The sequence below is a fragment of the Pteronotus mesoamericanus genome, unplaced genomic scaffold (genome assembly GCF_021234165.1).
Source record: "Pteronotus mesoamericanus isolate MK-2021 breed Mesoamerican mustached bat unplaced genomic scaffold, CSHL_Meso_final contig_116, whole genome shotgun sequence".
Taxonomy (NCBI): domain Eukaryota; kingdom Metazoa; phylum Chordata; class Mammalia; order Chiroptera; family Mormoopidae; genus Pteronotus; species Pteronotus mesoamericanus.
The window spans coordinates 3,315,927-3,343,071 of record NW_026555027.1 but is presented as its reverse complement, the minus strand read 5'-3'; the positions used below and the strand labels follow the sequence as shown (position 1 = coordinate 3,343,071).

Below are 27,145 nucleotides of genomic sequence, written 5' to 3'. Positions count from 1 at the left end.
GTGTTAAGCCTTAAATTGTTGAGACTCTGGCTGGCTACAGTGGTATTACTGGAGGGTTGGAGCATGTTTTCAGCTCCCAGCGCTGGCTCCGGTGCCGGAGATGTTGGCCCCGAGTCAAGTCCAATCTCACACCTGTCTGAGACAATGAGGGCCTTGTTAGACACTTCTCCAGCCCAGGCGCTCCGGCTGCTTAGTGTTCACATTCAGAACGGGGCGGGGGGGGGGGGGGTGGCAGGCCAGGGAGGAGGCGCAGGGAGACAAGGGGACGCTGGGGTCGCTGCCTCCCTTGCCCTCGCCCTCTCCTTTCCGCTCCTCCCTGCTCCCCACCCCCCGATTTTGTAAGCTTTTCCTTATTTTTGGAAATTAAAAAGCAAACAAACAATACCAACAGTAGCTCCCTTATGAAGGAGAATTTCCTACTGCAAAGCAAGGAGCTCGGGGCCTGTTGAATAAATCCACAGTCAGGTCCGGGTTTGACGCGGTGCGTGGCTGGGGGGCCCCACCCCCGCCAGCGCTGAAACTTGAGCCCTCTCCTGACGGACGGGTCTGCGGGTGAAAGCTTCCCTTGGTTTTCCTTCCATCGGTGACATGTCAGTGACCGGAGCAGGAAGCACAGGGGCACTGTGTCAGTCACGGTTGAAACAGCAAATGCCCCTGTACCCCAACTTGAGTCCGCCTGTCCTTCGTCATCACCAGGGAGGACAGAGCCAGCCCCCAGAACCTCCGCAGTTCCAGCGCTCCGAAACCCTCGCTCTCAGGCAGCCACCGGACATGGCCCTTCTGGGTCCGGGTGGCCCCCCTCAAGGCCAATGGCTTTGCAGGCCCACTAGTCCGTCAAAGCCCCCAAAGATGTCTTTCTTTTCCTTGGACTGCCCAACATGGGGGTCCGCAGGACAAGACTCAACAAGAGTGTTTCCCAGAGTTTCAAAAGCCACTCTTTTATGTAAGACCCCACCGTAGGGACCCAGCCACGGCTGCAGGAGCACTGAGCCGTCGCCGCGGGGCTGAGCCGCTGAGTTAGCGTCGCCGCTGCCATTTCAGGAAGTGGGGCCCTTACCCGCGGGGTGCTCCGTGGTCGCTGTGTTCTGCCCCCCTCCGTCCTTCCCACGTACAAACAGCCACTTGGGCACCAAGCGCCGCCGTGACTCAGGCCTCCAGCCCGGAGCCACAGCGGAGCCTGAGCACATGGTCTACTTCACGGGGCACTTAGGACTTCAGAGGTGACATGGGGCCCGTCTGTGTGTCTTAGCAGCAGTCATTGTTAACACAGCCACCCTGGCTTCTCCAGAGGCCTCCCCGCCAACGTCCCCAAAGGGACTGAAGGACAGCTTTTTAGAGGTGGTAGAATAAGGTGTGTCAAACGGCAGTGAGTGGTAGAAAACCTGGGGACTGCGAGACCCCCCCAGCCTGGGCTTCAAAGCCTTCTGTGTGACACTGAGTGACGAGACTGGTGAAGACTCCGTGCAGTGGGAGGCAGCGTCACCATTGAGACGTGGCCTTGGGGGGCTCGGGCCCCCTCAGACCCGTGCGCCGCCCTGGGCCCACTCTGCCTGCGCCTGTCCCCGTGGGGGAACATGGCTGTGGAAGCGGAGGCTGCCTTTCCAAGCTTCCTGGTGGCCGCGAGGGTCTGTGCAGAAGTGAGACATTCCCCCTGAGACCACGGGCCACTGGCCGAGCGGTGCCCTCTCCAACCAAGCCGCCGCCTTTCTCTGGGCTGCGGGACTGTCCGCTCCTCCTCTGGCCCATCTCTGCTCTGAAATGACCAGAAGTCGAGCAGGCCAGCTGGAGGGGCCTGGGCACGGGCTGGCTGTGAGCTGCTGTCCTCCCGCCGTCTCCTCTGGCCCCTGAGCCACCCCCGCCCCCAGGCCTGTCGCCTGCAGGGCACCTCTCCGGCCCCATCTCCTTCGGGCCTCTCACTTCGCCGCGCCCCCTACCTTGCCAGCCAGGGTGCGTGTTGGCCGTCGCCCGTGGTCCCGGGCTCCCGGGGAGCACGGACGGCCGCTCTCCCTCTGAGCCGCGCAGTCAGCGGGCCCCCCACGCCCACAGCGGGGATGCCTTCCCGGCATCCTCACCATCTCCGGCCATGCTCCTGAGAAAGGCAGGCTCCCTTGGGGGGCCCGGCGGCAGGGCCTCTCTCCGTGGCTCCCCCAGACCCCACACCTCGACCTCCAGGTGAGGGGGCGGGCGGGAGGCGGCGGGGAAGCATTTCCCCTGCTCCCGGGCCAGAGTTGGCTCATCACAGGTCTCAATCCGATTTCAATCTCTCCCGCCCTGATGATTCGCCCCCGTCCAGGCACCGCGGCAGAGGGGAGCGCGGGGGGGCTCCCCGCTTCCGGCCCCAGGGATCAGCCCTCTCTCCGCCTCTCAGAGCCCAGCATGGAGGGGCCCAGGGGCCCACCCAGGGGACAGCATACCTACCCCTCCCTGGGCCCTTGCCCTTCGCTTCTGTGACCAGGAGGAACACGGCAAATCTCTGTGCTCCTCGACCTTAGGACCCACCGCCTTCTGTTCACTGAAGCAAGCCAGCCCCCCTCCCTCTTGCTGCCCGCCCCCCCGCCACACTCTCCGTCTCCTCTCTCCTGCCCGCCTGTCTCACTCCTTGGGCAGCTCACCGGAGGCTGCCTTCCAAACACCTGGACCTACTCTTACACGTTGCTTTAGGGATTTGGACCCAAAAGTACAAAGTGGTTGTGTAACACCCTTTTAACTGCCCCCCCCCGACACCCCCTGCTCTCCGGGGGCACCAGTGTCCTGCGCCCTCCCTCCCGGTCCCGGTGGGCCCCTGCGTCGCCTCTTCTTTAAAAGCTCGCCCAGATCCTTCCGGGTTCCAGCACAATCCGCACGCATCCCTCCAAGTGCACCCTTTATCTTGCTGGCCCACCTGCCTTCCCGCCCCTGATCACGGCGTCTCTCCCACGCCGACCCTGGTCCCAACACTGCCACCACCCCAGCGGCTCCTCGGCGCCAGCACAGGCGAGGAGAACTAGGGCCCCTTCCTCCCTCGCCTCACCAGGTGACACCCGTCCTGGGGCGTGAAGGCCCATCCCAACCCCCCTCCGCAGGCCCTCACAGGCCCTCGGGGCGCCTGGGAAGGAAGTAGCGACCGGGGCGGCAGCGGGGGTCCCTCTCCTCACCACGGCCCTTTTCCCTTCCTTCACCTCCTCTCCCTGGGCCCCTGAGAAGCCTCTCCTTTGTTCCAGTCAAGGGGAAAAGGCTTCAGACCTGCTGCTAGGACTGGTTTGCTGGGGAGGGTTTTGTTTGTTTGTTTGTTTGTTTGTTTTAAAGACAGGAAGTTCCTGTTTATTATTGGGAAGGCATTTCCAAAGACAGGACCGAGCCCCGCAGCTGGAGGATGGCTTCTCGCTGCCTTTTTTCGGGGTAGCATACAATGCAAAACAGAAAAAACTAAACCAATGAGAGAGAGAGGCAGGCACACAAAGGGAGATGTCATAATGGGCTTTTGTCGGTACTTGCAGGTTCTTGTTGGGAAACAAAGCAAAGACCCTGCGGGGCCGCGGACGGGAGCCTGATGTTATCGGCCCGAAAAGGCCGCCTGCAGTCCGGCGGCGGCGGGCGGGCCCCAGGCCCAGGAGCCGAGGCACCGGCCTGCGTCGCGCTCTCGCAGCTCTGAGGCTTTCATAAACAGCCTTTGCCCCAGGGCGCAAATCCTTCAAAAGTTTGCCCGGGTAATTGCGTTGCATCGCAGCCCAGCCTGTGCACGCGCAGGTCCGACCAGGAGGCTCAGACAGCCGGCGGCGAGCCTGCGGGTTTGATCCCCGCGGACAGCGTGCTCGCTCTTTGAGGGGCTGTGACAAGCAAAGGCTACGGCACTTTCCATAAAAAGGGTTGACGGTGAGCGCGGCGCAGCCACTTGGCAGTGTCAGGCCATGAGAAGGACAGGCGGAGCCCCGGTGACGGTGTGGCCTTGCTGCCACCTCCCATCTCTGGCAGCCTGCCTCCTCCCCCCAGGGCCACCCCCGGGACACAGAGCAGGGGAAACGGTCCCCGCCCTTCTCACTAATTTTGACTTAGGTCAGGAATTCACAGCAGCAGACACCAAGTTATATTTGAGGTTTGGGATTGTCCAGGCATCATTTCAGGGAGCGAATGGAGGCAAGTCTGGGCTGAGGATGTCCCAGCAAGCGCCCCCGCCCCGGGGTCCGGACCCCAGACCTGTGAGCGGGAAGAGGCAGCCGTCCCCCGCGTCCCTCGGGCCCTGGGCTTGGTGGTTACTGTCTTTTTCTTTCGAGGCTTGGGTCTGTCTTTTCATCGTGTCAGTATGTGGGGACTGGATTAAGGGGGGGAATGGCTTCCATCACCCTCTAGTGAAAACAGCAAAGACACAGGAGGCCTGTCCCTGCCCTGTCACTCACCTGCCCTGGGAACAGAGGGAGTCCTTGCCCTCGCCCCGCCCCTGCCGGCTCCGAGATGGGCTGGCGCGGAGCCTCTGAGGGGCGCTCTGCCCTGTCGTTCCCTGGGAGCCTGAACTGGGACCGTAGACATGTCGACAGCGATTTGCATCATTATCTAGTTACATGTGACTCATGCCCAGGGAAGCTCAGGAGAGACAAGCACCAGCCTGTCCCTTCCCAGGTGGCAAAGCCAACGGTCAGCTCAGGAGGCATCTTGGCGGTTTACACCTACAGCTCACCCAGGGCCCGGCGTGCCAGCTCCCCGTCTGGGTGCCAGGCCATGAGACTGTGAGAAAGCTGTCGTCCCGACCCTGGCATGGGGACAGAGCGCTCCCGGGCGCGTGGTGGCTGCTGCCGCCGCCCAGGCAGAAGGATGGCCTCCAGCCACCCTGCGTTCCCCCAGGGCTCCGGGGGCCCTGCCACCCACTGCATCTCAGCTCCGCCTGTGCTTTCTGCCCAGGCCACGGTGCCACGTTGCATTTCTCGGGGCCTAAGGGCCCCTCGGGGGTCCCATCTTCTGGCTCGTCACCCTGGTTTGACATGGTGACCAGAAACCGTTCGCCCGCCTGGACTGGGTTCCCTGAGGCACCGAGGACATTGGGGCCGGCTCCCCCACTGTTGCGGGGGACTCTCCGGAGCACGGTGGGGTGTCGGCAGCGCCCCTGGCCAGCAGCACCCCCGCCCCCCAAGCAGACAACCAGAAATGTCTCCAGGCATTACCCAGTGTCCCCAGGAGGAGCAGTCACCCCAGTTGAGCCCAGGCTGGGGAACTCACAAGGCTTTTGTCCACAGAAGGGAGTCGCTGGGCATCTGTACCAGCAATAAACCACCTTTGACCCTGAGCAGCTTCAGCTCCCTAGGCTCTCTGTCCTTGATTTGGCCATCCTTTGGTTGAGCAAGAGTTTCGAGTTATCTGCTATCTCAAACTCTACTTTTAATCTTTAAAAAAAAAAAAAAAAAAGCTTCCATTTTTGTCCAAGTCACTGGAAACCTATTGCTTTTCTGAGAAAGGCCTCCTTGACCTTCTGAATCACAGCCGCTCTCGGGAGGGGGTTCCCAGCGCGGGGCTCGCTGTCGTCTTTCTCAGGGCGACCTCATCGGGTTGAGCACAAAGGCTGCGTGTGGGAGGCCGTTACTCTCCCTAAGGCAGCAGACGGCCCGGGCTCAGGCCACTGGAGGCCTGCTCCTCGCCAGCAGTTGCATGGGCGGGGTTTTCAAGCCGAGATCTGTGTTCAAGTTTCGGGGTGAATTCTGGCCGACGGCCACTTGCCTTCCCGGGTCAGCGTCCGGGGTGATGTTCCTGTGTGGGGCTAGCTCGCCCCGAGATGAATCTGACTTTACTAGTTTGTGTCCTTTGTTCAGAGCACCAAGGAGGGGCTTATAAAAGCACACCCGGCTGGCACCTTCCAAGGCCTCCGTTCTGCTTTCCAACTGTGCCCCGGCAGCCAGTGAGCCCGATCCCTGGCAGCCCCCGCACGCGCAGACCTCACGTCGGGGTGGGGGCGGGGGGACCAGAGCAGCGAGACAGTGAGGGGGCTGCCTGGCAGCACAGAGGCCGCTGGGCCCGGCTGCCCTGGCTCGCGGGCCGAGGAAACCCAGTTACCCTAAAAACCCAAAGCCAGCACCGGAACCTGCCGCCGAAGGGGGGACGGGCTGGCCTCCTCCTCACGCTGTTGCTCCGATGGGAACGCCAAGCAGTTTGCAAAAGCCAGAGGGAAGCGTTAGGGAGCCTTGCCTCGGGGGCTGTCCACGAACGGAGGAGCCCCAAGTGCACAGAGTAAATAGACAGCGACTCCTCCCCAAATCTGCCCATGGAGAATAAGCCAGAGCGGGTGGGTCCATAGGGTGTTGAGTATTAGGAAGGAAGGAGGATGAGGATGCTGAGCTCAAGGCTGCCTGTCCTGAGTCCCTCTGAGGCCCCCAACAGAACAGACAGCAAAGCTGCAAATGGCACGTCTTTTGTCTCAGTGTCGCAGGCAGCGGGCTCCTTGTGTGAAGACCGCGGGCCGCTCCCCGCACCCGGCGTTGGTGCTGGTGGAGCGCAGCAGGCCTAGCGGGGGGTCAAAGGCCATGTGGAGGGCAGCACCCTCTAAGGGGGTGAAATTCATTGTGCGCAGTACACTCAGAGGCTGTCCCCAGGTGTCAGGGAAGTTCAGGCGCTAGAAAGGAAGGGACAGCCAAGAAGCACAGTGCTGGCTGGGCTTCTGTGCCGCTGCGGAAACTCGAGGTGCTGGAGGTGCGGAAGGGGCCCCTTCTCGGGGGCCCTGGCCCCTGCTACCGGGGATCCCGGGAGCCTGGGCCTGATGGGTGGGAGAGGGTTGGGGAGAGGAACAGCGTGACAGGACCACGTGGACGGGGGATGCCTGGGAAGACCCAAGAGTGCGGACGCGGGTACGCCTGCAGCGAGCAAGCCGCGGAGGGGGGCTGGGCCCCTCCACGCGGGACACTGCCTCTCCTGCCGTGCCCGAGTGTCCTCCTCCATGTCAGGACATGGAGTGGGCGCTCTTAAGGAAGGGCCGGCCCCCTTCCCCGTGGAGCCCACCTCGCGAGGCAATAACGGTGTGCATTGGTGGGCAAGACTCCACGGCCGTGGCCACGATGCCGCTGCCTTGGGCTCGAGGGCCGAGTGGCTGGGTGGCCCTTCCTCTGAAGGAGGTCAGTGCCCGGCAGGAGGGAGGGCTTCTATTTCCCTTGCAGCCTGGTGCCAGCCTGCTGGAACGCCGCACGGGCAGGTTGTGAAGCCACGCTGTCCCCGGTGAGGGGTCCGGGACAGTTTGCACCCTGGATCTCGGGCTGCCTAGAGAAGGGCTTCTTCCAGGTCTGCAGAGCTGACCCCCGCCCCCACATCCACCCGGGGCGCTGTGCAGTGGGGGTGAGAACTCTCCACCGGGGAGCGCAGAGTTGGTGGACTGGGGATGCAGGATCTTTTTCTGGAGGGTTCCAGAGAGAAGACTGGCCCATGAGGGGGCTTCAGATCAGTCCCTCCTCCCAGGTGGGGAAACTGAGTCTCAGAGGGGTGGAGTCACGTCGCCGCAGCGCACAGTGAGGCAAGGGTCAGCAGGGGCTCGGCCCTAAGCCCCAGCTCCCTGCCTCTGCTGCACCCTCCCCACGCCCGAGGGGCAGCTCCAGGACAGGGTCCCCAACGCGAGCCACAGCATAGCGAAGCGTCTCCCGCGCTGCCCCCCGCGGGCCCGATCCTGCGGGGTCGTAGCCCGCGTTCCTCTCCCTGTGAGGTCCTGGATCGAGGGGCGGAGGCGCAGAGAGCAAGGGGGCAGAAAATCCTTCCAGGAGAGGTGTCTGCAGTGGGTGTTTGTTTAACAACATGCAGGGACACTATGTCTGCGGGAGGACAGAGCAGAGACCAGAAGGTCCCTTCCGTCCCCGGCAGCCATGTCCCTCCACCCCCTGCGGACGGCAGGCTCCTGCCCCCGCCTCAGGGAGATGGTGCCAGCACAGAACACGAGTGTGACCCAAAACCCCGTCTTTTCTGGAAGCCAGTGACTTCCCCCGAACCCTTTCCTCGGGACAACCGTGCCTGCGTCCGTCCGGAGCGTTGTTCTAGGTGCGTCAGGCGAGCCTGGCGGAGGGGCGCGGCCTGCTGCAGAGAGCCGCTGCGCCATTTCCCCTGGGAACCGACCGGCCGTCTGATGAGCAATGGCACTTTGCGTTTATAGAGCGCCTTTCATCTGGGGCTCTTGGGCGGCTCCACAAACACTAATTAACTCTCACACCTGTGAGGCAGGTGAGTCTGGTGGCCTCCATTTTCATGATGAGGAAAGAGAGGCTGGAGAGGACAAGGTGTCCGGCGAGCCCCCCGCGTGGGGGCGGCCCTGTGGTGAGGGACCAGCGCACCCGGCCGCCAAGCCGCAAGGCCTCCCAGGCCTGGGCAGGATCTCAGTCCCAGAGGCAGTGAGTGGCGGAGGTAACCGCATGGTCCCTCCCTCTGTCCCTGGGCGGGCGACTGTGAGGACAGGTCCCTCACAACCCCCTAGGCCTCTCAAACGCAGGAGCCCCGGGCAGGTCTCCGCCCCGGCTTGGTGCTGGATGCCTCCCTGCAGAGTAATTGCCGGAACAATGAAGGCATCTCGGCCCTACATGACTAACCGGGATGTCTGCAGCCAGTGGAGACAAACGGCTGGCGGATGCCAGAGCCCTTTCACAACCTCCTTTTCCAGGACTCGGAGCTGGTGGGAACTGACTCCCATGATCACGGGGTTTCGCCGGTAGCCGCAGCGTGCTCACCGGCGCCTGCGACCTGGGCTCGCCCCTGGGCACGGCCGGCCCCGCTCCTGGGCCGCGTTGCCGTTTTCCCCGCAGAGGCCGGAGGGGGAAGCGGAGCTCTGGAAGCACAGAGGGGCATTCAGGGACGTGCCTTGTTCAGAGCAGAGGGCGACCTAACACCCGGCTGTGAAGGTGGCAGCCCAGGGAGGCGCTGGGGAGGACGCCCCCGTGTTTGCAGGAAGGCCGGGTCGCTGCTCCCGGGGGTCCCAGACGGGAGCTGCCGGCCGCCCCTGGGCTCGCCCTGACACATCGCCCCAGAAGCTGACGCACATCTCTGAGCCCTGAGTCACATCCTGTTGTGTGCTGCGAGGCATCCAAGAGGGCATGACACCAACTCCCCATGACTGAGGTGAACTTGGAGGACACCCGGGAACGGCCCTGCGGCTTCCAGGCTGAAAGGGGGGAAAGTCCTCCAGGAAAAAACCAGGGCGGCTCTGGCGGTTTATACGGTCACTGGGCAGGTCAGCTCTTAAAAATAGACGCCCAGCCCCCGTGGCAAACATAACTGTCTGGTCTTTGGTTTGAAACAGCTCTGAAAGGTGACGGACAGGTCTTTTAAAGATACCAGCTGAAGAGCCGGGGAAAGGGCCTGCTCGCTGTGAGAGCCGGGCCCGGGCCGAGCGCAGATGGCCCGGCTCAGGTGGCTGTTGGGACCCAGGTTTGCAGGGTGTCGGAGAAGAGCCCTGTGTCTCCGGCCACCCTCTCCTGTGGCCTGCGGGACCTTGAGGACAAAGGAGGGCATTTTAAGCTTTTCAAACAACAGCCTTTGGTTTCATTGATGTTGTCACTGTCTTGTATTCGATTTCATGGATCCCTACTCTTTTATGATTTCTTTTCTTCTGCTTGCTTTGGTTTATGTTGCTCTTTTCCTCTGCAGTTTCTTAAGGTAGAAGCTTCGATTTTTGATGCTGGGTCATTCTTCTTTCTTAATAGGTGCATTTGATGGCACAAATGTCCGTCTGAGCATGGCTGTCATGCGTCCTGCATATTTTGATGAGTTGGATTCTCATTTCATTCAAAATGTACTTTCATTTCCCTTAGGCTCCTGACTTGATTCATGGGCTATTTAGAAGTGTGTTGTTGAAGCTCCACTTATTTGCATATTTTCCAGCTAACTTTCTATCATTGACTTTTTCATTTCAGTCCACGTGGCCTGAGAATATACTTTGTGCAATTTCTGTTCTTTTAAATGTGTTACGGTGAGATTTATGGCCCAGAATGTGGTCTGTCTTGGTGAGCGTGCCCTGTGAGCGTGAAAAGAACGTGCAACCCGCTCTGGTTGGGTGGCATGTTCTGTGGACGTCAGTTAGGTCAAGTTGGCGAGTAGGACGGCTCAGGTTGACTCTGTCCGAATCTTCTTTCTTCTCGGTGTCGATGACTGAGAGAGGGACGTGGATGTCTTCGCCTCTCACAATGCCTGTGTCTTTCATTTTTTCCTTATCAATTTAAAAACTTTTGCCTCATGTTTTTTGACACTGTGTTGTTAGGTGCATGCATTTGAAAGATTGTTGTGTCTTCTTCAAGCGTTGATTCCTCTATCCCTTCTTCTTGTCCCTTCCTCTGAAGTCAGTTTTATATAAAACTACTGCAGCCACACTGGTTTCCTTCCGGTCACCGTGAGCGTGGCCTTTCCACATTCCTTTCCTCTTAGCCTAAGTCTTTGGGTTGAGACTGGACTCCTCGTACACCACACAGAGTTGAGTCTTGTTTTTAATTCACTCTGACACTCTTTCTCCTTTAATTGGTGCATTTTGGCCATTCATGTTTGAGGTGATTCGTTATATAGGTGTATTAATACCTGCCATGTTTGTTAATTCTGTATTTCTTGTGCCTGTTTTCCCCCCTCTTTTTCTGCCTTCTCTGGTTTTAACAGTATTTTATGTGATTTCATTTTATCTCCCCTCTTAGCATGTCAGCTATGCTTTTTAAATGTTTTTGGTGGACGCCCTGGAGCTGCAAAGGACGTGCATAATGACTCTTGTGTCACTGTCAGCAAACACGCCCCGCTTCCTTGTTCCCATTTCTGCCGTTCATTTCACGTGTCCATACGTGATAATTCCCCGGGACATTATTACTCTTATCACTTTAAACAGAGAATTATCTTTTGGATCAATTAAGAACAGGAAAAATAAGACTTCATTTGACCTTCATTAATTCTTTCTCCGATGCCCTGTCTTTACACAGATCTGAGTTTCTGACCCAATTATGTTTTCTTTCCCCGAAGAACGTCTTTTAACATTTCAGCAGGCCATGTCTGCTGGGTGAATTACCTTCATTTTTGTTTGTCGAGAATGCCTTTATTTTTTCCTGCGCCTTTGAAGGTTCATTTTGCTGAATACAGAATTCTAGGTTGGTGGCTTAGGTGGGTGGGTCTCTTCTTTCAGCACCTTAAATACTTACCACACTCCCTTTTTGTGAGCTTGGTTTCTGAAGAGAAGTCTGTGATAATCCTTATCTTGTTAGTCTCTACAAAAAGTGCCCCTTCTCGCTCACTGCTGGCTCCGTTCTTGCTTTTCTCTTGGTCCTTGAGTTTTCTGCAGCCCCAATACCATAGGCCAAAGTGTAGGCTCTTTGGTATGCAGCTTGCTTGATGTTCTGTGAGCTTTCCAGATCTGTAGCTTGGTGTCTATTGTTAATTTTGTAAAATTTTTGGCCAGTGGTACCTCAAATGTGTCTTCCATTCTGTTGCTTCATTTTTTGTGGTATTTCCACTACACCTATGTTACACCTTTTGAAATTGTCCCAGAGTTCATAGATCCTCTATTTTTTCCCTCTTTTTTCTCTTTACCTTTGTGTCGGTAAGTTTCTGTTGGCGTATTTTCAAGCTCATTGATTGCTTCCTCAGCACGTCCAGCCTGTGGATGACCCCACAGAGGCATCTCCCATTTATGTTCTAGTGCTTCTCTCTTCTAGAATCTCCTTTTCAGCCTTGGAGTTCCCCTCCCTCCACGCATGCTACCCGTGTTGCTTTCGTGCGTTCTGCCGTCTCTTTCCATTACTGTCCTTAACACATCAGTCAGCGTTAAATTCCCCGTCTGGTAGTTCCAGAATCGATGTCGTATCTGAGTCTGGTTCTGAGTCTTGTCCCTTTGGACTGTTTTTTGTTTTGTTTTGTTTTGTTTTGCTATTTCGCATGCCTTGCTATCCCTGATGTGAAAGCTGGACGTGATGTACCAGGGAGCAATAGGCCTGAGTGTGAGACCTTATGTTCGCCCAGCTAGGGGTTGGGCTGTTTGATGTTTGCTGCAGCCGTAGGTGCCAGAAGCTTCAATTTCCACTCACGTCCTTGTTTTTGTCTCCGTTGTAGTCTTTCGGCTTCCCTAGGAACACTCCCTTAGATAGCCTGGCCGCTCTTTTGGCTTTAGCCCATGGTTTGCCTACTGGATCCGTGAAAACCCGGAGGAGTTCCTGAGTGGAAAACCCATGGGAGCCTCTCCAACGCCCCCGGCCCCCCACCTCTGACACACACACAAGACTAGAGCGCCTGGAGCTTCTCCTTCTCACACTAGATAAACTCAGCCTCCGGCAATTTGTCAAAATTGCTGTTCAAGTGTCCCTACCAGTTTATGGCCCCAGTGACCTCTGCCTCCAGTGCGCGGACCTCAGTGTGACTTCTGTACTCACCTACCTCCGAAGGCTTCAGTGCGGCGGTTTGCCCCACGACCTCAGTTCCCGAACAGACCCAGGAGAAGCCATGGATTATCAGTGGGTTTAGCTTTTTTCCTTTACTTGTAAAGATGGAAGTGTTGACTTTCCGGCTCTTTACATTTCAGAGCCAAAATAGGCAACAGCAGAACATTTGACACGCGTTATTTGGTAGGGTCATTTTTAGCTCTGGAGATTTTTCATATTGTTGCATCCAAAGTTAACGTGCGCCGTTTTCTTCCTGAGTATACAGTGCACACCCCTGAGCTCCCCATGAGCCTTGGCCCTCGCCGACCCCTAACCGCCCCCTTCTCTGACCTCATTTCAAATGGAAGGGAGTGGGGCTCTGTTTTACCCACCATTTGGTCATCAAAAAGCTGAAAATAACCCGTCACAAAATGACCTCAGTAAAGTGGCAGCATCAAAGCTTCAAGTGCGCTGGACGCAGCGGAGGCAGGAGGGCTGCGATTTAAACGGTCTAATCCCGTAGTTTTCTTAACGGAAACATGGACTGGCCGAGACTGAATCCTTGCCTTCTCCATCCTCACCTCCAAGCTCCAGTTTTCTTGGCTCTTTGCCATTTAATCTCCTGTGTCCTTTATCAGTGAGCTGCCAGTGGCACCTGAGCCCCACCCTGGAGCCGGGGTGTGGCCTTCCCCGCAAGGATCGGTTAAGTACCTTGGCAGGGAGACCTTTTCCTTTCTAGTAACTTAATCATAAAAATGAGGCTGACTGTGCATTTCATGTGGCCCCCTCTGGGGTACTTGCTTTATGTAGCTTATCGCGCCTGTTCCTCCTTGTTACCCGCTGAGGTAGGAAAACTATACATATCAGAGAAGACCGGCACCATTCCCAAGGCCATATAACTGGTGTGCGGTGAAGCCAGGTCCAAACTGAACTCTTTCTATGACGTAAATGGGGAGCCTCCCCTAACATGTTCCTCTCAGACGCGCATGTAATAACCAGCCCTCAGGCTCTTATCTCGAACGTGGGAGCAGCTGTTTGCAAGTCCAGATCCAGCAGATAGTCTTGCAGTGTGCCTGGATACAGCCCGTAGGCCCCCCACTAGCTCCTTCTCCTGAAGGCAAGGACCGTCATTTGTTCACTATCGAATTCCCAAAACAGCAGCCCTGGTGAAGTAAAATGCTGGCAACATGAACGGAGGAGGAACTGAATAGCTTCGTGACCCTATGAATGAATGAGTGAATGAATGAAACAACTCTCTGCCTGGATTAACGCAATAGGAAGAAGCCCTTCCGGGCATCACGCAGTCCTGGGAGGGTTACTAGTACCAGACGGCCAGCTCCGATGGGACAGGGACCGTGTAGGTCCTGCTCGGCGGGCTGTTCCCAGCTAAGTCAGCACATGCCCAGCATGGAGTGCATTCTGGGCACTGACTTCTGTTCTTTTTACAGCGGGTCTTAGGGAGGCAGTCCCTCCAGGAACAAGCGGCCCGCCCTCTGCCCGGTGACTGACAGCGGGTCTCTCCCCGGGCTTGTGGCTTCTTTGCTGGAGGGCCCCCATCTCATCCCTGCCGCCTTCCTCTTCCCAGAGCCCGCATGGCTGTCATTACAACGCCACTCCTGGGCTCCGCCCCCACGCGCTGCTCCCCCAGCTCCGTGCAGCGCTCGGTTTCCCAGAGAAACACTGCACGGCACCTGCGTGAGCTGGAATCCAGCTCGGGCACCGCGGGAAGGGGCTCAGAGGTCAGCTCCCGGCACCGCTGAGGAGGAGAGAGTGCAAGCAAGGGGTCCGGGGCGCACAGGCACGCCCCCGCCCGCCTCCTGCACGCGCCCCCCCCGCCCCCCCGGCCCTGGCGTGGCTCGCTTGCGCGTGCGCGTGCGCTCACCAGGCCCGAGCGGCCCCTGCATTTCAAAGTCGGCACATGCCGTCGCTACGGGCTCTTCGTTTTTCTGTTTTCAGTTTGGCTTTTGTTTTTTTATTGACAATACATGAAGAAGGAGAAAACACCCAAAAACGCAACAGGAAGAGCTCGCCATCCCCACCCCCTGGCCCGCCGCTGGCAGGGGACCCCGCGCGCCGCCCGCCGCCCGCCAGGGCCCCGGGAGGGAAAATGGAGCGCGTACAGGGGGCGGCGGAGTCCTTCGGGGATTTAGTGCTCTCTCCCTGCCAGCACCGGGAAGCCGGGCTGTGGTGTGAAGTGAGAGGGTGTTGAATCTAAAACCCTGTGTTAAAAAAAAAGGAGAACTTAGACTTTAATCATAAAGATCATTTTACCAAAGCATATTTTTAAAAGGCTGTGAAACATTATGCAACGTTTGCATGGCTTAATTATGCGTTTAGAAAAGCCTAGCACAACTTTTTCGCTGCAGTAAAACATGACAGAGCATGAATCACGGGATACCGCCTCCTGCTCGCCGCGGCGGCCTCAGACTTGGGTCGGGCGCGGGGCCGTCTCCGCGGGCCGCAGCCGCGCGGCGGCTTTCAGCCCGAGGGGCTGTACGACCACTGTGAGGCTGCTTTTGTTTGCCTTCTAAACGATTCAAGTACCTGAGTACTACAGAGCCACTCAGCAGACATGCGCAGCGAGGACGGATCATGTCTTACAGAAAGTCTCTGCATATACCTTCTTTTTTCACTTGAAGCAAAATACTTGCAGTCATAGGGGAGTCTTGAGCAATCTGCTATTAACTGTTTGCTTTCGATGGCCGGGAACGCTGTTAGCTGGGAGACTGTGCAACATCCCTGACTGTAGTTGAGCGTGTGTTTTCCGTGGCATTTGAAATGGACCCGCTCTTATTCTTTGCCAGCTCCTCAGATTCTCTGAAATTCAGAATCAAATAAAAACCTTTCTTGAAAATTAGATTTCAAAGAGTCCACGTGGAAATATCTGCCCAGGTCTGTCACGCTTAGAAATCCAGTGGTTTTAAAGGAAAGAAAGACATAGATCGCCTGAGGGGAAGGGAGAGGGGTTGTCGGGGGAGGGGTGAGAAGGAAGCCTTGGGTCTCCCAGCGCCTGACTCCACTGTGGACGATGAGACCTAGAAGCGGTCAGCAGCGAAGGCCAGCCCTTTTCAGGAATGGTCAGCCCCTGGTGGAACAGAGCGGAGTATTTTATCACCAGTGGGAATAACTCATTTTTATGTCACGGCACATCCAAAACTTACACCTGGTATTTCCCTGGGAACGGGGCTTTTTCCACATTTATTCCCAGCTGAGAGAACCCGGGGGGGTTAGGCTAGTCTGCTGACCGTTCAGACCGCTGACCTCCAGCGCGCAATTGTCCACAAAGAAGGTGGGGGACACAGAGAAAATTAACATTTACCCCTAAAGAGGTGTAAAGCAATCTTGTGGTGGGACAGCGTTCAATCTAAATTTCCTTACATATTTTGCCTAAAAATAGAGGGGGTTTTTTCCCCTCTTCCTTTTCATCGGCAAACAGCATGATGCTTTTGAAAACAGACTCCCATGAAGGCTGGAGTCAAATTTACAAAATCCTTTTTACCTCAGTCTTCTGAAGTCTGATTCCTTTTGTCTCTTCTCCACCCTGGGCCCCTTTTAATGGCAGTCTGGAAAATACCTGCTCAACATTCTGCCCGTGACAAGACGCAGGACACCGCTGCCTGCCTGGGCCCGGGAGCCGGCTCCCTGCGGCCGGGCATGTGGGCCCCGCGGCAGCCGCACCGCCAGCCCCCAGCCAGTCCCTCTGTTCCGTCCTCCTCGGCAGAAAGTCCACCTGAGTAGAAAACAATGAAAACCCTGCAGAATAGTTTTGCATAAAGTACAAAAATAAAACCTGCATTCTTTTTTGCTTCCTGAGCATAGACAGGCAGGTGGTCACCGGGTTCACAGCCATTCCTGATGGCGATCACAGGCAACGTGGAGCGGGCCTGGTGGCCAATGCGCGCTGGAGGTCAGCGGTCTGAACAGGGACGCTGCCCCGGGAAGGCACCCTCAGCTCCGCTTGTCATGAGGCACATGATTAAATAAAACCTTTGGGAGGAACAGTTATCAGAGGGAAATCTTCAAGAACCAAACATAAACTCTATTTCAGTAGCTTCCGGGGGAGAGACCACCAAGCAAAAGCAAACGCCTGGGCTCCGGCAGGCTTATCAGACACTGGTAAACCGGGCACACAGCTGTGGAGACGTACTGACACTCCAGGGACTCGTTTCTTGTTAAAAGGCTTTATTTATTCCTACGCCCTTCCCCACTTTACAAGTGACCCATCTCCCTGACTCTCCGCAGATACCAGGCAGATCCAGCCTTCCCCGCCGTGGTCCTACGATCAGTCCTACCAGTACCTGGGCTCCATCAGCTCTCCCTCCGTGCACCCGGCAACGCCCATCTCGCCCGGCCGGGCCAGCGGCATGACGGCCCTCTCGGCGGAGATTTCCAGTCGACTCTCAAGTAAGCTGCTTGGAAACGCGCTGTGAAGTTGAGCTAGAGTGGAGGTTCGAGAGACTAGAGAGGCATGGGGGTGGGTAGTAGCTTTAATGAATGAAGTGTGGTTTCAAGACGAGGTTGTCTAGCTCGACATCCCACCGCTGTGCGCCCGCTTCCCTTGACACTAGAGGCAGAGGCCGTGGGTCCAGATGCAGAAGTGGCTTGGAGATGTGCACTTCTTGGGCACTTTGGGGTGGCTCATGTTTTGCAAGCAAAGGTGGCAGCTGAAGGGCTAATAATAAAAGGCCAAGGACGTCCACTTCTAGAACTCGGATGGGACTGGTCCACCTGGTGTGGGCGAGCTTTCATGGGCCATGTGAGCGGCACCCTGGGGTCCCTGTGCAGTGGGGAAGCCAACACACCCCAAGTGAGACATCTCCAACTAGTTGCTGCTCCTAGCAGGTCCGAGGAGCAGCGTGGAAGGCTCAGGTGTCGTGGTTAGCACAACTCTTGTTAGTACGAGCTCATTAAACATTAGTCATTTAACCTAGGAGACCTCTGGGCTTGGCACTCACCTGCGCTCATGGGCAGGGAAGTCGGAGTTACAGGGAAAAATTCCTTTGTTGAAAGCAAAAGAAGAAACTCTCCATTTGGGGCTTTGAAATTGGAGCCGGACCAAAGGGGGAGCACGGCCGGGGACTCCCGCGTCCTGAAGCCGCAGACACACTTCACGTGTCGGGGCAGGGCGGCCGTTTTTGCTTTTCTATCCTGGGGATCAGATTATAGCAGATTAGGGGGCACAGGCGTCGTGTCTGGCATTTTAAACGTCGTATAACGCTGTGCTGGCCCGGCGGTCGTGGCCCCCTGGGACTCCGCCAGATGCTTAGCCCCTCCTGGGAGCTTCTCCGCAGCAGTGCCGCGGGCGTTTGGGGTGGGGGCGTGCTGTCCTGTGCGGCGCAGGGTATTTGGCCACCTCTCTGGCCTCCAGCTTCCAGGAGCACCTGCCCCTCCATCGTGACAAGAAAAAAGTGTCTCCAGGCATTGCCACATGTCCCGAGGGCCCCAGCTGTCCCCAGTTGAGAACCACGGCCTTCAAGTATTCTTGGATGCTGTAGGGAAATAGGAAAGTCCACTCAGATGCCCGGTTTTCGCATTATTTTTGGCCATTAGTGCCAACGTTCTCATGGTACCTGCAGGGCTACGGCGCTGAGGAAGCACAGCAATGAGGACATCTCTCCAGCTTGTTGTTTTAGAAGTTCTGCTCCCTCAGGATCAGTTTGACTCCAAAGGCACTTGTCAGCTTGTATTGATTCTTCCCAGGGGCACTGCTTGAGCCCGCTGGCTGGCTGTGGTCTGCCTCTGGGACAATTCCTGTTGTCCTTGGAAATGTCCCTGTTGCGGGTCTGTCCCTCAGAATTCATTACGCGAGTCTCCTGACCCGGTCGGCTCCCAAGCCGCGCCTTGTGGTCCGGGAGCCCTAGGGGCCGAGCGCTCCCGCCGGCCGGCGCTCAAACGCGAGGGTGAGGGAACGAGCCCCCCAAGTCCCGCATCGCAGTCACCCTGCTGCACAGCCTGACTGCAGGTGTCCGAGCAGCGAGGAAGGCCGTTTTGTGGCATGAGGGTGTGAAGTGGACACAAACCAGGTCCCATTTCTGCACCCTCGCGTGATCCTCCGCTGTCGTGGGGGGAGGACCAGAGAGAATGGCAGGGAGCCGTCTGGGAGATGCCCTTCAACTCAGCAGACCTCCCTCTGCGACACCGAGCCTGCAGCGCAGGCCTGAGAGGTGTGGTGCCCTGCAGTGAGCAGGACGGGGCTGGGACCCATAAGCCCCCCGGCTTTGAGAACCCAGCACGCGCCACCCCTCCGGGCCTGCCGGCCCCTTCCACCCCGCCTGGGCCGCCTTCCGCGCGGGGCCCCGGCACTGTCTGTCTGTCTCGTTTCTTTGCAGACAGACTCCACACCTAGTCTGAAAAGAGTTGTCATCTGGACGTTTTCTTTGCTTCCTTTTTTTTTTCCTTCTTTTTTTAAAAGAAATTAATGTTTAGCTGCCAACCTGGGCGACAGACAGCGTGCATTATTCTGAGTCATGCAAAAGGTCCTTTTAAGGCAGCCATTATCTCTCCGGCTGTTTAATCCTTTGGGGGCAGTGGGAGGGGCCCAGAGTGGAGCTGCTTTCCTCCGCGTCAAACTGCAGAAGGGAGGCTGGAGCTGTCATGGCAAATATTAAGCCCCATCAGTGGGGAAACATTTCCAACTGAAACACCTGAACCCCCTAACCCCCAGATTTCCTCCTCTTTAAAAGCTCCCTGCACACATCGGGGTCTGCCCCCTCCGCCCACGCTGCTATTGAATACGGGGGGCACCAGGCCAGCGAAGGGGCAAGTGAGCTGAGCTGTCCCAGGTGTGTAACTGGTGACATGTGGCAGGGGGTATCAGACTGGACATAAAAATGAAAACAAATATTGGAATAGATGGTTTGAATCTGAGCATATCTAAAGGGCCGAAATTGTTTTGTTTTTAACGTGTGTGCAAAAAGGGTAATTTGACCATGTGAATGGTCTTTTGTAGAACAACACTGTTGTTATATAGACAGAGGGAGAATCATGGACAGTATTTGAGATCTTTCAGATATTCTGCCCACGAGTGAAAACTGCTGGTCCCCTGACAGCTGAGACCACAGCATCATCCGGGGGCTCGCTCAGGGTTCCGGGGACTGGGCGCCATCACCAGGCCACCACGCGGTAGTCAGGACAGACTGACGGAGCTCGTCCAGACATTGCTGGGAAACAGGGCGACCTTTCATTCATTTTCCAGTGGATTCACCTTTTTGTCTCAGGGCAAATGAAGCAAGAGGAGTGGGCGGAGTCACGTACTTGTGTCCAGAGGATTGCGTCAGATGAAAACAAATTGATTGTATTTGCCTAATGCTTTTCCTCCTACCTCAGCTTCTCCCTAGACTCTATAAATCTTACTGGAAAAATGGAGTAAAGCTTCCTGTTAACTCTCAAACATGTCACAGCTCCGTGTGAGCAAAAACAAGTGACACACAGCTTGCTCACAGACGGCCCCAGCGAGCGGGCAGGGACAAACCCTGAGGAATGAGGCGCGGCCTGGCTTCGGGACAAACTAGAGAGTGGCCGTGGAAGGGCAGGCCCAGGAGCGCTGGCAGTGCGGCTGCTCGCCTGCCCACCAGCCCGGCTCGCTTCGAAAAGATTAACAGGGCTGTTTGTGTGCAAGTCAGACTCCTGGTTTCCTCATTAGGGCAGAGATTTGCTGCAGACTTCGGTTGTTTCTATAAACTTTAATTACCTCTCTGATGAGAGCTATATCCCCTCATCACGTTCACCCCAAATTTACAGAGGAGGTCATTTTTTAGAAATGTGGTAGAGCAATAAAACACCAGTAGACAGGAGAGGAGGGAGAGGGGAGAGGAGAGAGAGAGAGAGAGAGAGAGAGAGAGAGAGAGAGAGAGAAACACTCACTCTCTCTGCCTGCTGGAATAATAGGCTTGAAATATGAGGAAGTTGATCAAGGGCCGTGCCTCCCTGCAGCAGACTCGTCCACCCTGGTAGCTGTCCCCTCACAGCAAGCTTTGGCCTCTCGCGGCTTCTCGGTGGGCCTGGACGCAAGAGGTCGCGGGCCCCCTGCCATCCTGCGCTCAGAGCTGTTTTGTACGCTGATTGGAGAACTGGCAGACCTTACGGCACTTAATTCTCGCTTCTGCTCCGTTTTGTTGCTGCCTTTTGGGTTTGCTAACACAAAGACCATAGTCCTGTTTGGGCCATTTCATGAATAATTCTGAGAAGCTACCCCAGAACCCCGTCCCGTGTCTACAGCGGTGGTTCTCAAAGGGGCGTGGGGAGTTGCCCCCTGTCCCCGCGCCACCCGGGGCATTTGGCAATGTCTGGAGGCGATGCTGGGCATGACAATTCCAGGAGTGGAAACACGGCTGGCGTGTGGGAGGCAGAGGCCAAGGACGCTGCCAGGCCCCCTGCGATGCACAGGGTACCTTCCGCACCCCAACGCGCAGCTGTCCGCTTGCGCCAGGAGCGGTCAGCAGGGCCACTTCCGAGGAACTCCGATCTGCAGGGCCCAGGGAGCCCCTCCTGCGCCCAGACGCCCTTAGCTGCCAAGGGCGGCCTGTGGCTAGGAAAATGCAGAGGGCCGCCCGTCCGGGACCCTGTACAGGCCTGACTCTCCCCAGATGAGTTCAGTAGACATTCTGCTGCAGACGCAGCAGCTTTGCCGTTCCCAGTAAAACGTCAACAAGAGCAAAAAGGGAGAAGATAAACTTCCTTCACTCGTGGTGACCAACCAGCGAAGCGCCCATGGAGAGCACTGCGCGAAATCGAGGCTGCACTGTTTCTAAAAATGCGGCCCTGGGGGGAGGCAGACGTGGGGGGAACAGTGGCGTGGGCGGGGTGCACGCAGCCCCTGCTGTGGTGGGCGCAGGCTGGCTCCCAGGAAGTCCACCATTGCAAACTGTTTGAGGCCTAACAAATGGGCGTTTTCCTGCGATTCAACCTAAATATTATATAGAAGGTATTGTAATGTTACATGTTAGTACTGTTAAGACACAGTATCATTTTGTGCGTGACATATTCTGGTAATAATGAGTTTATTAATGCATCCATCACATTGGTCATTATTATATAGCGTTATGTTGTTTTCAATTATATATTGTTATGTTACTATCAGAGAGTAAGTTTATATTAATATTGGTGCATTAATATACTGACTATCTAGAGGGTTGGCCAACTTTTTCCTGTCAAGAGCCCGAAACTAACTATTTCAGTGTCCCAGGGCCCTAGGGCCTGTGTCACGGCCACTCGGCCACTCGGCCACGCAGAGGTGCCTCAGAAGCAGCCAGAGGCGACACAGAAAGGAACGCGTGAGGCTGGCGCCAATAAACCTTACAGGCGGACCCTGAAATTCAAATCTCAGATACCTTTCGTGTCAGGAAGTACACTTCGTCGCCTTTTTCCCAACCATTTAAAAAAGTAACACGCGGCCCTGGCTCCTGAGGCGCAGGAGAAGTGGCGCGGCCAGATTGGACCGCGCGCTGCAGCTGGCCAAGCCCAGGGTCACGGCGACATTAGATCTGTGCTGCACGCGTTCTATGTTCTGGCCGCATGTATTACACCTATGTTATAGCTGTATTATCACACTGTGCTACACCGTATCACATTACTTGATACCACACATTATCTTCTCCTGCTGTGTATTATCATACAGTCTCCCTGGACAGCACCATTCTGGGTAATCTTCCATCTTCCCAGGCAGCAGCATTCTGGGTAATCTTTTAGATTCCTGGACAGCAGCATTCTGGGTAACTGTCCATCTGCCCAGGCAGCAGCATTCTGGGTAACTGTCCATCTGCCCAGGCAGCAGCATTCTGGGTAACTGTCCATCTGCCCAGGCAGCAGCATTCTGGGTAACTGTCCATCTGCCCAGGCAGCAGCATTCTGGGTAACTGTCCGTCTGCCCAGGCAGCAGCATTCTGGGTAATCCTCCATCAGCTTCCCCGGGCAGCAGCGTCCCGGGTTCCCTACCATCCCCCTGGGCAGCGGCGTCCAGGGCGCTGGCCCTGGGGGCGGGCCGGCAGAGGGGGGCCCAGGCCTCCCAGGACGCCCATCTCACGTGTTTTCCTGCCCCGCAGCGGCTCCTGACCTGACGGCCTTCGGCGACCCGCGCCAGTTCCCGGCGCTGCCGGACCCCCGGATGCACTACCCCGGCGCCTTCACCTACTCCCCGACGCCCGTCACCTCGGGCATCGGCATCGGCATGTCAGCCATGAGCTCGGCCACGCGCTACCACACGTACCTGCCGCCGCCCTACCCCGGCTCGTCGCAGGCGCAGGGCGGCCCCTTCCAGGCCAGCTCGCCCTCCTACCACCTGTACTACGGCGCCTCGGCCGGCTCCTACCAGTTCTCCATGGTGGGCGGCGAGCGCTCGCCCCCGCGCATCCTGCCGCCCTGCACCAACGCCTCCACGGGCTCGGCGCTGCTCAACCCCAGCCTGCCCACCCAGAGCGACGTGGTGGAGGCCGAGGGCAGCCACAGCAACTCGCCCACCAACATGGCGCCCGCCGCACGCCTGGAGGAGGCCGTGTGGCGGCCCTACTGAGCGCCCGCCGGGCCGCCGGCCAGCGCGCGGGGCCGGGCGCCGCGGGACCCGCCGCGTCGCGGGCCGCCGAGCTGCGTGCGCCTCCAGGCCCGCCCTCCGCCCGTCCCTCCGTCCGACCGACCGTCCGAGCGTCCGTCTGTCGGGTCCGCAGAGGGCGTCCAGTCCCGGCACGTGGCCGCGCTGCAGGCGAACAGGAAGATTGCAGAGGGAAACTGTGAACGCTTCTGATTTAGCAATGCTGTGAATAAAAGAAAGATTTTATACCCTGACATCACTTTTTAACCAAGTTGTTTATTCCAAAGAGTGAATTTTGTTTGGGGGGGGGGGAGATGCAACTCATCCTGTTTGGCATCGAATTCATATTTTTAATGTTCCTTTCCAGCACCTTATAAATTGCAAAATGCGTATTTGCATTTGGGGTGGTTTTTATTTTTATATATATATAAATTTGAGCTTGCTTCTTTCTTGCTATGACAGTTGAAAGAAATATGATTCCTTTTCTTGTGTTATTTAACTTTTCTTTTGGACTTTTGTGTAGCTGTTTTTCTTTTTAAGGAAAAACAGCTACAGCTTTGGGTCATTTTCAACTGCTGTATTCCCACAAGAAATCCCTAGATATTTATGTTATCTCGATGTTTAGACACTTACTTATGTGTTGATACTTTTTTTATTATTTAAATGTACTTATATTGAGAAAAAATATCAAGTACTCCATTTTTTGTTTTTGATAGTAGCCAAAGTTAAACGTATCACATTGAAAAAGGCTGGGAAAAAAGGATGGGTAATGTGATCACTTGGTAATCTAAATATTGTTTACATTAAACTTCCTTTAAAGTTCATCAAACGAGGTGGTAGCTGAAGCAGCAATGTGTTTAGCAGGCATCTTAGCTACTGAGGGTCACTCCAAAGATCTGCAGTGCGGAGTTTTCCATCACGCTCAACAAGGGGTCTGCTCTCCGGCTCCCTCCCTTCTTCTCTGGTTCCTGACCGTCCGCTGATGCCAGCGATGGCCTCTCGGGAAAGGATTCACTTTGCGCCTATGGGTTTGCTCTCTCCCTGGCCTCTTGGTAATTTCAGACGGGCTTTGTCAGAGAACAAATCCAAAGTCAACCGTGGAGGAGGAGTATCCACCCGGGAACCAAATGAAGGAAGTTAGGGGTTCCTTAAACGCTGGGTTCTGGGGTAGGAAGGAGATGGTCTGAATCCAGAGTTCCATTTTTTAGCTCCAAGAAAATACTCTCTGATGCAGCGCCTGTTTGTTTACGCGGAAGGGAAGGGCCTAGACTGGGTGCCTTGGCCGTGGAAGGTCTCCCGCCGAGTTTTCGCAGGGTAGGTCCAGCCGCAGGCTGGGCAGGCTAGTCCCTCTGCCCCTGAGTCATGAGCGACAGCCTCAGCCCTGCCCGTGCAGGACCCTATACCCTGCTGCTGGACAGCCGCCACCTCTGCGTTGCTTTCACCAGGCTGAGGTCCCCCTGGGGGGCTAGGGTTGCACTTTGACCTGCGCATTGGCCTGATGGGAAGGATACCTGTCACCACTGCTCCCATGGCTACGAGTCAGACATATCCGGTGTCACTGTAAATTTTATGGCACTATTTTTATTGGAGGATTTGGTCAGAATGCAGTTGTTGTACAACTCATAAATCCTAACTGCTGATTTTGACATGTGCGTGCTCAAAATGACCTGGTGGTTATTTAATGTACCTCTTAAATTAGTTGAAATGATTTCAGGTCAACTCTGAAGAGTATTTGAAAGCAGGACTTTAGAACAGTGTTTGATTTTTATTTTATAAATTTAAGGATTCAAATTAGAAAGATCTTTGGCTGCAGGCAGCAAAACAGCTGAACTTATTTAAAACAACTTGTTTTTGAGTTTTCTTATATATCCGGGGGCAGGCAAGGTAGATTTGCAGTTGTGAGTACGTGAAGCTTAGAGTTTATTCTTGTATTCTTATTTATTAATTATTGTATTGGTTTCCATACAGACACCTGCAAGCCCACCTTGGCCCGCTCCTGTATATAGCGGTTATTTGTTTTACGCAGACGCAGTAGCACTTTGGTGAGAGTTAAGAGTGAGGCAGTTTATGTTGTCAGGTCGTTATTTTCTAGGAAAGAGCTAAAGCAGACCTTGGAGAAATGCAGAATATATTCATTTTCACTTTAGACATAGTTATCCCTCCACAATTCTATCCCATGTTTTATTCTGGATTATGTTTTTTACAACAAAATTATCTGTAAATGTCAATAAACTTAAAAACTTTCACTTCTGAAAAGAGCCCTTAGCCCATTTTCCCCAAATTCAGTTTAAATATTCTGTTCAGCCCATGCTGCCACATCTGACCTGACAAAATGTTGTGGGAGGGGGTGGGAATGAAGGAAAAACTGTTTTCAGTTCCATTCTAGTACCTGAAGATACTCCAACTCAAAATCAGCCCAGTGCCCTGCAAGGGAATCAGATAATCTTTCACGTTGAATCCTCACTCTCAAAGCCATGTGTGAGGACGGCTTGTCGCTTTGCCGCAGACCCACCAAACTCTGACTGGCTTGGCCAGTCAGCGTTCCACAGGCCCTACCAGCATAGATGGTATTTAATTGTTCCAGAAAATAGTCCAAGTTGAGTTGTTTTGGAGACAGGTCTCACACCTCCTGCATTTTCCCTTGAGGAGCTACATTCATTGCCTTCAGGTAAATTCACAGGGTCCTCTGATGGGGGAGAGCCTTCAGCCAATAAAGTGAAAACCAGCCGATCTGGGAGTGCTGGCCCCACAAAACGAAAACTAGGCCACCCCCACTGCTTAGTCAGGCCTTACCTATAATTAGAACAAGGACATACTTCATCTCAGTTTTTCCTTTTTCTCGCTATCTGACAATACTTACACATTGCTCTCCCGCGCTGCCCCGTCCCGTCTCCTGCCCCTCTGTGTAAGGAGACGGCACCCCCCTCCACACACACCCCGCCTGCCTGGAGCCGGAGGAGCGGCTCCCCCTCCCACTGAGGAGTGTGGGGAGCCAGCTTTCCCTGCGGGTGGGTTTCTTCCACAGCAGCGCGGAGGCCTTGCCAGCCACTCTGGATCTGCTTGCTATCCCTTCCTGCGCAAGTGCCAGGCAGGGAGTTCACAGCCTTGCCGTGGTCGGGGTTTCTGTGCAGATAAACAAAGGCGCTGGTGAGGAAGGAAATGGATGGTTTTACTCAAATGTCCTGCAATTTCAGGTTGCAGATTTCTGTCTTGAAATACCTGTTTCCTTGGGACATTCTGTCCTGGAGATTTTCGGTTTTGATGGTTTGTTTGGGTTTTTTTTTTGGTTTTTTTTTAGGGGGTTGGGGGATGATGTGTTTAGGGTCTTTTACACATCAAAAGTCAGTTTAACAATAATCCCAGAAAACATTTTTTACATCTGAACAAAATGCCTTTTTGTTTACCTACAGTATACAACTGTTTGGGGGTTTTTGTCTGTCTGTCTGTCTGTCTGGAGGTTTTCCTCTCCCCTTAGCCAGGTCAGTGTTGATGAGGCTGATCATTTGGCTTTTTCTTTTCCTTCCAGAAGAGTTGCATCAACAAAGTTAATTGTATTTATGTGTGTAAATAGATTTTAAGCTTCATTATAAAATATTGTTAATACCTGTAATAACTTTTTTCAATTATTTGTGTTTCCAAGGACTTTTTCTTACGTTTGCTCAGTACTGTAGACAAAAATGCTTCTTTCTACTTTGTTTATTTTAGACTTTAAAATGAGCTACTTTTTATTCACTTTTGTAAAGAGCTAATAGCATGATTCCAATTTTTTTTAATTCACTTTTTGTTTTAGGGGAAATGAATGCAAAAACAAAAAAAACAAAAAAAACAAAAAATCCTGTTGGTCATTTGTGCTATTCTGGATGTATAAAAATCAATGGAAAAAATAAACTTTCACATTGAAATGGCAGTAGACCACATCTATTGAAAAAGTAGCTATGGCAAATGCAGCCCTACTTGGCTAGGCCCTGCCCCGTGGCCGGCCACCCGCGTGGCGGAGACCGACTCTGTCCACAGCGCACCCCGGACACGTGAGCGGTTTCTCTGCCCCCCACCCCCGTACCCGTCCCGCAAGGGAACTATGGGTCTCGCATTTTAAACCAGAGATGATAGGAGAGGATGCCCCGAAAGCCCCCTCTCCGAGGTATTTCTAGATAGCGCAAGGGACATAGTTCTCTGTGCGGTCCGAGGGCCGCTTCCCTCCGCCAGGGATGTTCGTGGTGCCCAGGGTGCGGGGAGTCCGGCGCGCCGCTGCCCGGGACCCATCGTAGCCTTCCTTTCTCTGTACCCCAGTATCTTCTGTAAATCCGATATTATGACT

At 55.3% G+C, this 27,145-nt stretch overlaps 1 protein-coding gene across 2 annotated transcripts in view; it reads left to right on the top strand.

The window, feature by feature from the left end:
* The window catches only part of RUNX1 (RUNX family transcription factor 1), a 209,915-nt gene extending 187,103 nt beyond the window's left edge, over nt 1–22,812 (top strand). For both annotated transcript variants that reach the window (XM_054578148.1, XM_054578156.1), the window contains 2 exons: nt 16,548–16,709; nt 22,346–22,812. In XM_054578148.1, the coding sequence (XP_054434123.1) occupies nt 16,548–16,709; nt 22,346–22,812 (629 nt within the window). The remainder of the gene's footprint in view (nt 1–16,547; nt 16,710–22,345) is intronic.
* The last annotated feature ends 4,333 nt before the right edge of the window (nt 22,813–27,145 follow it).